Raw genomic sequence first — 12,023 nt, forward strand, 5'->3', positions numbered from 1 at the left:
TCAGACACTTCAACACTGTATCAAGAAGAACTAAAAATCCTCAGTAATTTCACTCTCTATTTAACAATTTGCTATGTGCTTTCCAGAATGTTTTTGGTATGTTTTTCTTCTTTTACAAAAATGATTATCCATGTTCAGTAATATTGTTCCCCCACTTTATAGTCTATTATGAATATTTCTTCCTGTTAAGACAGAAGGGTCGGCCAGGTGTGGTGGCTCACGCCTGTAATCCCAGCACTTTGGGAGGCCAAGGCAGGTGGATCACTTGAGGTCAGGAGTTCGAGACCAGCATGGCCAACATGGTGAAACCATGTTGCAAAAATTAGCCAGATGTGGGGTGCATGTCTGTAATCCCAGCTTCTAGGGAGGCTGAGGCAGGAGAATTGCTTGAACCCAGGAGGTGGAGGTTGCAGTGAGCCGAGATCATGCCATCGCACTCCAGCCTGGGCGACAGAGCAAGACTTTGTCTCAAAAAAAAAAAAAAAAAAAAAAAAAAAGACAGAAGGGGGTCTACATTTTAATATTTTTAGGTTTCAGTTTTTTTTTTTTTGGTAGAGATGGGGACTATGTTGCCCACACTGGTCTCTGACTGCTGGGCTAAGGTGATCCTCCCGCCTCAGCCTCACAAAGTGCTGGGATTACAGGCATGAGCCACTGTGCCTGGCCCGTCTTACTGTTTAATAGTTTCATAGCATGCCACTGAACCATAGAATAGTATTACATGACAGTTCTAAGGACTCCACCTTCATTATTTTCCAAAGTGGTTTCCGCAGGCCTTGATGTTAAAGAAGATGGTTCCGCTATTGCTGATGCCCACGCTGTGTCACTCACCTGAAACAAGGTAAGAAAAGTCATTAGCAGACAAAGCAAGAAAACAGCCATAAAAAACAAATCAAAGCACGGGAAAAACCTAACAATTTAAACAGCCACGTTCTGAGTCCCTGTTAATGGAAAGGAAGGCATATCTATTTTTTTCTTGCTTTCTTTTTTTTTTAGAAACGGGATCTTGCTCTGTTGCCCAGGCTAGAGTATAGAAGCACAATCATAGCTCACTGCAGCCTTGACCTCCCAGGCTCAAGCAGTGCTTCCACTTCAGCCTCCTGAGTAGCTGAGATTGCAGGCATGTGCCACCACGCCCAGCTAAAGTTTAAATTTTTTGTAGAGAAGGAGTCTCACTATGCTGCCCAGGCTCGTCTCAAACTCCTGGGCTCAAGTGATCCTCCCACCTCGGCCTCCCAAACTGCTGAGATTACAGGCATGAGCCACCATGCCTGGCCTGTTCTCCTCTTTCTTGATAACCATTTTTGGTAACTACTGACTGTGACAATGCTAATAAGTATGTGCAAATTATAATAGCAAAAAAAAAAAAAAAAAAACAAGCTTTAACAACTTGTACAACTTTACGTAGTTTTAAATTGAAAATTAAGGAATAAGCTGGGCACAGTAGCTCACATCTGTAATCCCAGCACTTTGGGAGGCTGAGGCAGGCAGATCACCTGAGGTCAGGAGTTCGAGACCAGACTGGTCAATATGGTGAAACCCTGTCTCTACTAAAACTATAAAAAAAATTAGCCGGGCGTGGTGGCGTGGGCCTGTAATCCCAACTACTTGGGAGGCTGAGGCAGGAGAATCACCTGAAGCCGGGAGGCAGAGGCTGCAGTGAGCCGAGATTGTGCCAGTGCACTCCAGCCTGGGTGACAGAAGAGTAAGACTCCATCTCAAAAAAAAAAAAGAAAAGAAAGAAAAAAAGAAAATTAAACAATAGATTGAGCAAGAGTTCAACAAATCGTGCTCCTTACCCAGTGGGACTGGGCGGAGCTAGAGTAGCTGGCAGAACATATGACGTTCCAAGACAGAGGTAGGCACACGTTACCTTAAAGGGCTAAATAGTAGGCCCGGTGTGGTGGCTCATGCCTATAATCCCAGCACTTTAGGAGGCTGAAGCTGGTGGATCACCTGAGGTCAGGAGTTCGAGACAAGCCTGACCAACATGGCGAAACCCTGCCTCTACTAAAAATACAAAATTAGCCAAGTGTGGTGGCGCATGCCTATAATCCCAGCTACTCGGGAGGCTGAGGCAGGAGAATCGCTTGAACCCGGGAGGCGGATGTTGCAGCGAGCCGACATCGCGCCACTGCGCTACAGCCTGGGCAACAAGAGGGAAAACTCCGTCTTTAAAAAAAGAAAAGAAAAGAAAGGGCCAAATAGTAAATATCGTGGCCTTTTAGGCTTTACTCTCCCTATAGATCTAAGCGATGCGAGGAGAGGCCACAGAAGTACTATGGATTGCTGTCACTGTCGCTATCAGCTCACGAAGATGAAGACAGCAATATTTAGAGCACTTATTGAAGGCTTGCTTTGTGCCAGGTACTAAGTACTTTTACCTGCATTAATTCACCCAATAGCTTTGAGATAATACTACATAAACAGCAAAACTGGGGCACTGAGAATGAAACCCCTATTAAAAATGTCTTCATTTTTAGTCCGTTTCAGAGCTCTGAACTGAACTGTGGCACACTACTAGTAATAAATTCTCAGTTCTCCCTGGCAGCTAGATAAGACATGCAACTAAATTCCAGCTTATAGAACATAAGTAGAAGGGATGGGAGCGACCTCTAGACTTTTTCTGTAAAAGAATAGGGCATTTGTGGTGGGGTACGGTGGCTCACACCTATAATCCCAGAACTTTGGGTGGCCAAGGCAGGGGGATCACCTGAGGTCAGGAGTTCGAGACCAGCCTGGCCAATATGGTGAAACCTCGTCTCTACTACAAATACAAAAATTAGCCAGGTGTGGTGGCGAGCACCTGTAGTCCCAGCTACTCGGGAGGCTGAGGCAAGAAAATCGCTTGAACCCAGGAGGCGGAGATTGCAGTGAGCCAAGATCACGCCATTGCACTCCACCCTAGGTGACAAGAGCGAAACTCCATCTCAAAAAAAAAAATTAGCTGGGTGTGTTGGTGCGCACCTGTAGTCCCAGCTACTCGGGAGGCTAAGGCTGGAGAATCACTTGAACTCAGGGAGCAGAGGCTGTAATAAGCTGAGATCGTGCCACTGCACTCCAGCCTGGGAAACAGAGCCAGATTCAGTCCCCCCAAAAATAAATAAATAAAAGAACAGGGCATTAGCTCTCAAGGATGCTTGTCCTTTTCTCTTAAGCTGGGAGTCTTAAACTGGAGCAGCTGCGTTAGACCCTGAGATGGAAGCCACATGCTGAGAACAGCAAAGGAAGTCCATCAGGCAACGGCAGACAGCCTAACCTTGGAATTGTTGATAATGTCATTTCTCTCTTCAGTAGTTATGTTTCAGGACTTCTTGTTACAAGAGCTTAGCCTACATCCTAACATTTTAAATATGTACCTTTTGTTAACTGTCAGAGTAAGCACACTTTAAAATGATGTGAAGCATAATACATACCTCAGGAGAAACGTGAGAGGCAAAAAAATCTTCCTCCTTTGGTGGAGGGGACAAAGGTGGAACCACACAACTATCAAGCCACAGCTAGAACAAAAAAACAATGTAGGGCTGAGCATTTCATCCGGCCTGTAAAGGATTTTATTTGATACCTTTCACTTCCCTTATAGCGACCTGTTTCCTAAAGATTGGTGCTTTCCATTCTTATAAAATCAGTAACATCCCTACAGAGGACCTCTGCATGCACTTCAGTAATCTATCGTCCAGTAAATTTTGCTTCCAAACCTTGAGGAAGTCAAGTACCTCAAACACGTAAACCATTTCTGAAAAGGAAAGATCAAAGACTTCATATCTAAATGCAGGTTCCAAACGATAATCAATCCTTGTTATTCATGGATTCCATATTTATGAATTTGCCTACTTGCTAAAATTTACTTTTAACCCAAAATCAGTCCTCGTGGTGTTTTCAGTCATTTGGAGAATAGTGCAGCGAAAAATGAGTTGCCAGAGAAGCACGTTCTCAGCTGAGGAAGAACAAGACACACTACTCTGCCTTCTTGTTTCAGTTCTCATAACAAATGTCCTTTCTGCAGTTTATTTCGTGCTATGTTCTTCATATTCCCATGCTTTTTATTGAGGATGTCGTTTTTTAAGATGCCCTCAAGTGCAGTACTGAAGGGCTATCTAATGTTCTGAAGCACATGAAGGCTGTGATGTGCCTCATGGAGAAAATCCAGGCATTAAATAAGCTTCATTCTGGGCTGAGTTATAGTCCTTGGCTGTGAGTTCAATATTCATGAGCCATCAATATATATTTAAAAAGGTGTCTTTAAATAGAAACACATGTTAAATAAGGTTATGTATTGATCAGTTGATGAAAATGAGACAAGAGCTTATAAGAACCTAATCCTGTATTTCTCCTAGGAGCAATGTTTTAGTATTCACTAATCCAGTACTCATGATGAATTCACAGAACATAACTACTTCAAATAGTAACAATCTACTGTACACTAATTCCTTGTAAGACAACTCAGGTAGAAAAGTTTTACTATTCAGGATAAAAATCACTTTTTCTACTAAGTGAACATGTATCTAAAGGAAACAATCCAGCCTCCAGTGACTTACATCAGTGCCATGCTTCCGTGTTGCTTGAGAGGCGAGCGATTTGATTTTCTCCCTATAGAGCTGAGCAGCACGACTGTTGTACTTGGCATTGGTGTCGTTGGTGGAACACCCATGTTGATGAAAAAAGGAAGACTACAGAGAAAAGCATGCAGATTAATATTTTGGTAAAACTACCTATGGCCAGGCGCAGTAGCTCATGCCTGTAATCCCAGCACTCTGGGAGGCCAAGGCGGGCAGATCACGAGGTCGGGAGATCGAGACCATCCTGGCTAACATGGTGAAATCCTGCCTTTACTAAAAATACAAAAAATTAGCCAGGCGTGGTGGCGGGTGCCTGTAATCCCAGCTACTTGGGAGAGGCTGAGGCAGAAGAATGGTGAACCCAGAAGGTGGAGCTTGCAGTGAGCTGAGATCATGCCACTGCACTCCTGCCTGGGCAACAGAGCAAGACTCTATCTCAAAACAACAACAACAACAAAAACTAGCTTTGAGACTTGCATTACAAAATGAAATAACTAGTCCTCATTTGTTCATTAAACCATCTCTGTCATTGTGAACTTTATTTGGGGAGAAGCTTTCTACTCAGGACTACTTTTAATTCATAAGCAATTCATTTCTTTTCTTTTCTTTTTTTTTGAGAGAGTCTTGCTCTATTACCCAGGCTGCAGTGCAGTGGCTCCATCTCGGTTCACTGCAACCTCCACCTCCTGGGCTCAAGTGATCCCACCACCTCAGCCTCCCAAGTAGCTGGGACTACAGGTGTGTGCCACCACGCCTGGCTAATTTTTGTATTTTTTGTAGAGATGGGGTCTTGTTATGTTGCTAGTCTCGAACTCCTGAGCTCAAGGAATCCACTTGCCTTGGCCTCACAAAGTGCTGGATTACAGGCGTGAGCCACTGCTCCTGGCCCTTTTCTTTGTTTTTTGAGATGGTCTGACTCTGTCACCCAGGCTGGAGTGTAGTGTGGCATGATCATGGCTCACTGCAGCCACCAACTCCTGGATTCAAGCAGTCCTCTCACCGTGGCTTCCCAAAGTGCTGGGATTAGAAGTATGAACCACTACACCTCGTCCACAATCAATCTCAAAATGGATTCCAGTAAATCAGAATTTTTGACAAATTAGTGAGGGGCTACATTAACATTTACCTCGTTCAACACTATTTTATCATTAACAGAGACTACAATATAGGTAAGATGATAAAACAAGTATTTAAACAATTAAAAGAAATTGCTTTTACCCACTTCATGAGGATCCATGTACAGACATGAATTATAGAATTCATATCTTAATTAAAACAGGTCTTCTAAAAACCTATACAAGTGATCCTTTGATGAACCTAACTTGACTGATAATGATATTGGTCACCCGCATGTTCCGGATCCTGTTGTGAATGCTTCATGGGCATCACCTCATTCAACCCTCATAGTAACACTATCAGACAGTCACTACTGCTGTCTACACTTTACAGATGGGGAAAATGAAGCACAGAGAGGTTCAACAACGTGCCCCAGGTCACATGGGTAGCAAGGGACAGAGTTAGGATTCAAATACAAAAAGGATGGTTCCAAGCACATAACTCACAGCTCCACTGGGTAAACTGAATGACCACTCATCTGAGCCTTCCCTCCCCATGTCCCCCGACCCCTGATGGCTTGAGATGAGAAAGCTCCTTTCTGGAGTTTGGACTTGGGAAGGCTTAGAAATAAGAAGAGGTAAGTCAAACCATCAGTGCTAAGTTTAGGAACAAGTTTGTGAACATCATGATAATGGGCAAAGGTTTCTAAAAAGATGCTTGAGCTGGGCACAGTGGCTCATGCCTGTAATCCTAGCACTTTGGGAAGCCAAAGCAGGAGGATTGCTTGAGGCCAGGAATTTGAGACCAACCTGGGAACCAAAGTGAGACCACGCCTCTACAAAAAAACAGAAAATTAATAAAAAATTAGTAAGAAACACTGGCTGGGCCCGGCGGCCCATGCCTGCAATTCCAGCATTTTGGGTGGCAGAGGTGGGCAGATCACTTGAGCCTAGGAGTTTGAGACCAGCCTGGCAAGACGGCAAAACTCTGTCTCTACTAAAAATGTAAAAAACTTGTGCATGGTGGTACTTGCCTGTAGTCCCAGCTACTTGGGAGGCTGAGTGAGAGAATCACCTGAGCCCAGGAAGTTGAGGCTGCAGTAAGCTATGATTTTGCCACTGCACTCCAGCCTAGGCAATAGGAGTGAGACTCTATCTCAAAAACAAAACAAAACAAAACAAAAAAAAACAACAAACTTGAAACATCTAAGGCATACTTTTTTTTTTTTTTTTTTGAGACGGTCTTGCTTGATTACCCAGTCACCCAGTCTGCTGGAGTACAGTGGCACGGTGAACACTGCTCACTGTAGCATCAACCTCCTGGACTCAAGTGATTCTTCTGCCTCAGACTCCCAAGTGGCTGGTACTACAGGCATGCACCACTATGCCTGGCTAATTTAAAATTTTTTTTTGTAGACTTTGTTGTCCAGGCTTGTCTTGAACTCTTGGGCTCAAGTGGTCCTCCTGCCTCGGTCTCCCAAAGTTCTGGGATTACAGGTGGGAGCGACCATGCCTGGCCAGGCATCTATTTTTAATTAAGAGGGGCAAAAATTGTTTCTTGAAAAGTGAAAAAAAAAATCTTAGTTATTACAATGGTTTATGGCCTTCCAAAGGTCATCTCTACCTGACAAAATTGTATTTCTTAGTATTTAATTTATCTCATTAGGGAAATATTGGATCCAATTTAAATGGAAAATTATCTAATTAATTGATTTTTATGCTTAGGGACAATGAAGAAAAAGATTGAGAAACTAGCATTTTGGAAACTGCTATTTTAGACCTCTGACTTCAACTATATATATATACATATATATATATATACACACATATATATATACACACATATATATATACACATATATATACACACATATATATATATATACACACATATATATATATATATATATATATATACACACATATATATATATATAATTTTTTTTTTTTTTTTTGAGACAGGGTCTTGCTCTGTCACCCAGGCTGGAGTGTAATGGCATGATCACAGCTCACTGCAGCCTTGAACTCCTGGGCTCAAGTGATCCTCCCGCCTCAGCCTCCTGAGTAGCTGAGGCTATAGGAAGGTTCCACTATGCCTTGCTAATTTTTAAGTCTTTTGTACAATAAGGTCTCACTATGTTGCCCAGGCTGGTCTTACACTCCTGGACTCAAGTGATCCTCTCACCTCAGCCTCCCAAAGTGTTGGGATTCCAGGCATGAGCCACCATGCCTGGCCATAATTTTTATTTGAAATGCACACAAATTTGATTTCTTATACTTTAGCGTATAAGAAACGCCTAAAGGAATTCCATTTACTCCATCTACACCATTTTGGCCTGATGAATAGGTTACCAGTGCTGTGCAAGATTTGGCTGGCTAGATTTGTAAGGCTGCCAGTTCAGTGTTTGAGATAATCAAATATACTGAATTTGTAAATCAAGTTTAAAATGTTTGAAAATCCTTAATTAGGCCGGGCGTGGTGGCTCAGGCCTGTAATCTCGGCACTTTGGGAGGCTGAGGCGGGCAGATCACGAGGTCAAGCGATCGAGACCACCCTAGCTAACATGGTGAAACCCCGTCTCTACTAAAAATACAAAAAATTAGCTGGGCGTGGTGGCGGGTGCCTGTAGTCCCAGCTACTCGAGAGGCTGACGCAGGAGAATGGTGTGAACCTGGGAGGTGGAGGTTGCAGAGAGCTGAGATCGTGCCACTGCACTCCAGCCTGCGCGACAGAGCGAGACTCCATCTCAAAAAAAAAAAAAGAAAATCCTTAATTAGGTTTGTAAATGGGGTTAAGGAAATCAGTTCTTCAAAACTGTAAATTAATTGAATATTTTAAGGTTATTTTTTCACAGAACTTAACACACGATATTTATATTTGTGTTTAGAAATTAACACACAACATTTGCTATATTTAAAGACATGAAGAATAGGTTTTTTGGCTGGGCGCGGTGGCTCATGCCTGTAATTCCAGCACTTTGGGAGGCCAAGGCAGGCGGATCACTTGAGGTCAGGAGTTTGAGATCAGCTTGGCCAACATGGTGAAACCTCGTCTCTACTAAAAATACCAAAAAACCCAGGCATGGTGACGTGCGCCTGTAGTCCCAGCTACTCAGGAGGCTGAGGCAGGAGAATCTCTTGAACCCGGGAGGTGGAGGTTGCAGTGAACCGAGATAGCGCCACTGCACTCCACCCTGGGCAACAGAGCCAGACTCTATCTCAGAAAAAAAAAAAAAAAAAAAGAATGGGTTTTTTAATTTGTAGATTTAAGAAGTTAAATATTAATTTAAATACAAACATTCCATCCTAACCACAAAAGTCACCCCAGTTATTAAAAAAAACTATTGTCATAAAGAAGCCTCCAGTTTCTCTGTACCCTTACTTCCTGTTTTAATTTTCTTAAAGCACTTATAACTGCCTGTTATTTTCCTGTTATTTTCCTGTGAACATATTTCTTTGATTACTCTCTGACTGCCTCTGTCTATAACAGGGGATCTTGGTTATTTTTATTTATTATTTTGAGACAAGGTCTCACTCTGTCACCAAGGCTGGAGCACAACGGTGCGATCTCAGCTCACTTCAACCTCTACCTCCCAGGCTCAAGAGATACTCCCACCTCAGCCTCCCGAGTAGCTGGGACTACAGGTATGCATCACCATGATTTGCTAATTTTTGCATTTTTTGCAGAAACGGGGTTTTGCCATGTTGTCCAGGTCGGTCTTATATTCATGGGCTCAAGGAGATCTGCCTGCCTCAGCCTCCCAAAGTTCTAGGATTACAAGCATGAGCCACTGTGCCCAGCTGGGGATCTTGCTTGTCTTGTCTGTCACTATATCCCCAGCAGCTAGCCAACGCTTCCTATTTATTAGGTGTTTAACAGATTTTTGAATAAACAAGTCAACTCGGTCTGTCCATCTCCAAAACCCATCAGGCTCTCTGCTTCTTCTCATAGGGCCTCCCAAACTTTCAAGTATTGAACTCTTTTTGTTTGTTTGTTTTTTGGGATGGAGTCTCGCTCTGTCACCCAGGCTGGAGTGTAGTGGTGTGATCTCGGCTCACTGCAACCTCTGCCTCCCAGGTTGATGCAACTCTTCTGCCTCAGCCTCCCGCGTAGCTGGGATTAGAGGTGTGTGCCACTATGTCCAGCTAATTTTTGCTATTTTTTTTTTTTTCTAGTAGAGATGGGGTTCCACCCTGTTGGCCAGGCTGGTCTCGAACTCTTGACCTCAAGTGATTCGCCCGACTCAGTCTCCCAAAGTGTTGGGATTACAGGCGTGAGCCACCACATCCGACCTGTTTGTTTTTTATAAATAGAGGGTCTGGCCATGTTGCCCAGGGTGGTCTTGAACTCCTGGGCTCCAGTGATCCTCCCAAACGCCTGTAATTTCGGCCTCCCAAATGGCTGAGATTACAGGCATGAGCCACTGCACCTAGCCTGAGCTTCTTTACTGTTATAGCATAAGAAATATTTAAACAAGAAGGAAAATGACGAGTTTGAGATGAACTTACTGCATTAGCGTTTCCTCCAACTTGCATGCATCGCAACTGAAACCATGACCAGTTAGAATCCAACTCTGTAGATCTAAATGGAAAGAATATTACTGTTAATATTTTTTATCCCCGGGATCAAAATCAGTGAGCTTTTGAGAACAAGGTTTCCTTAGGCTTTAGGATCCTAAAGAATTCTAAGTTTGTGTCAACAAGGACCCACACTTTTGGGACCCACATTTTTGGGATGCTAGGACTCCAGAGTGGATGATGGTTGGCGCGAGCAACCCCTAGCTCCTCTCGTCCTTCCCGGAATGCAGCGCATGGGGACATGACAAGTGTCAGCGGGCTGCTGGAACGACACCAACTCTTTGCCTCCCATCCTTGGTTGGATATGATTTAAAATTTGGTAATGTGTCTCTACTCGAAACAGATGCACTGTTTGGATGTTTTCAGATCGGTGATCTACTTGTCCAGTTTGATCCCTACCAGAAGCTTGGAGGATGCTCATTCTCTTATCACAAGGTAGAAGAGACCTACCCAACATCATGACCAGCAGAGAGAGGAAAAAACACAAGATTTCATGCTCCTGAAGTGAAAGCTACAAGCACTTCCTGCCCCTGCCAGACCTTATGCCTGACTTCTCTCCAGTGTAAGATCAAATCTGAAACAAGTAAAGGCAGTGAGTACAGCCTCAACAATGCACATTCACCAAGGGGTTGATGGTAAAGCAACAATGTTAGAATCTTTATACTGAATCCACAGAAATGAGCAAAAAGCAGAGGCTGTTATTCGGTAATAGCTTGCCCTACACTCACTGTAAAGGAATGTGGGTATTTTAGAATGCGTATAGGCAGAAGACCTTTTACAAAATGGGCAAGGAAGAAAGAAAAGAAAAGAAGCTTCAGGTCCACCAAAACTTTCCTTTGTGCTGCCCTTATATTTACTAATTTCTTTCTTTCTTTTTTTTTTTTTTTTTGAGACAGGGTCTCACTCCATCACCCCCCAGGAATGGAGTGGTGTGATCACAGCTCATTGCAGCCTCAACCAGGATTGCTCAAGCAATCCTCCTGTCTCAGCCTCCCAAGTAGATGGTGGCCACCACGCTGGGCTTTTTTTTTTTTTTTTTTTTTTTTTTTTTGAGACGGAGTTTTCTCTTGTTGCCCAGGCTGGAGTGCAATGGTGCAATCTTGGCTCACCGCAACCTCTGCCTCCTGGGTTCAAGTGATTCTCTTGCCTCAGCCTCCTGGGTAGCTGGGATAACAGGCATGTGTCACCATGCCCGGCTAATTTTTGTATTTTTAGCAGAGACAGGGTTTCTCCATGTTGGTCAGGTTGGTCTCAAACTCCTGACCTTAGGTGATCCACCTGCCTTGGCCTCCCAAAGTACTGTGATTACAGGCATGAGCCACCGTGCCCGGCATTTTTTTTTTTTTTTTAAATAGAGATAGGGTCTTGTTATGTTGCCCAAGCTGGTCTAGAACTCCTGGGCTCAAGCAATCCTCCCACCTCAGCCTCTCAGTGTTGGGATTACAGGTGTGAGCCACCATGCCCAGTGAACCATACCTTTTTTTTGTTTTCAGACAAGAGCCCGGTTCTGTTGCCCAGGCTAGGGTGCAGTGATGCAATCTCAACTCATGGTAACCTCTGCCTTCTGGATTCAAGCAATTCTTGTGCCCCAGCCTCCAGAGGTAGCTGGGATTAGAGGCGTGCGGAACCACACCTGGCTAATTTTCGTAATTTTAGTAGAGACGGGGTTTTGCCATGTTGGCCAGGCTAGTCTCGAACTCCTGGCCTCAAGCAATCCCCTCATCTCAGCCTCCCAAAGTGCATACCATTATTAATCTAGAGTTTTACTTATAGACAATCTCAGTAACAACTTGTCAGCAGCCCTTTGTTTATATCTTGTTTGATTACCTCT

General features: G+C 43.7%; 1 protein-coding gene across 2 annotated transcripts in view; it reads right to left on the reverse strand.

The window, feature by feature from the left end:
* Positions 1 to 12,023, reverse strand: part of ARFGAP3 (ADP ribosylation factor GTPase activating protein 3) — a 62,119-nt gene that overhangs the window by 35,558 nt on the left and 14,538 nt on the right. For both annotated transcript variants that reach the window (XM_054542944.2, NM_001132926.2), the window contains 4 exon segments: positions 10,124 to 10,196; positions 4,539 to 4,670; positions 3,417 to 3,500; positions 744 to 831 (listed from right to left, as the gene is read on the reverse strand). In XM_054542944.2, the coding sequence (XP_054398919.2) occupies positions 744 to 831; positions 3,417 to 3,500; positions 4,539 to 4,670; positions 10,124 to 10,196 (377 nt within the window).

The sequence above is a fragment of the Pongo abelii genome, chromosome 23 (genome assembly GCF_028885655.2).
Source record: "Pongo abelii isolate AG06213 chromosome 23, NHGRI_mPonAbe1-v2.0_pri, whole genome shotgun sequence".
NCBI classification, from domain to species: Eukaryota; Metazoa; Chordata; class Mammalia; order Primates; family Hominidae; genus Pongo; species Pongo abelii.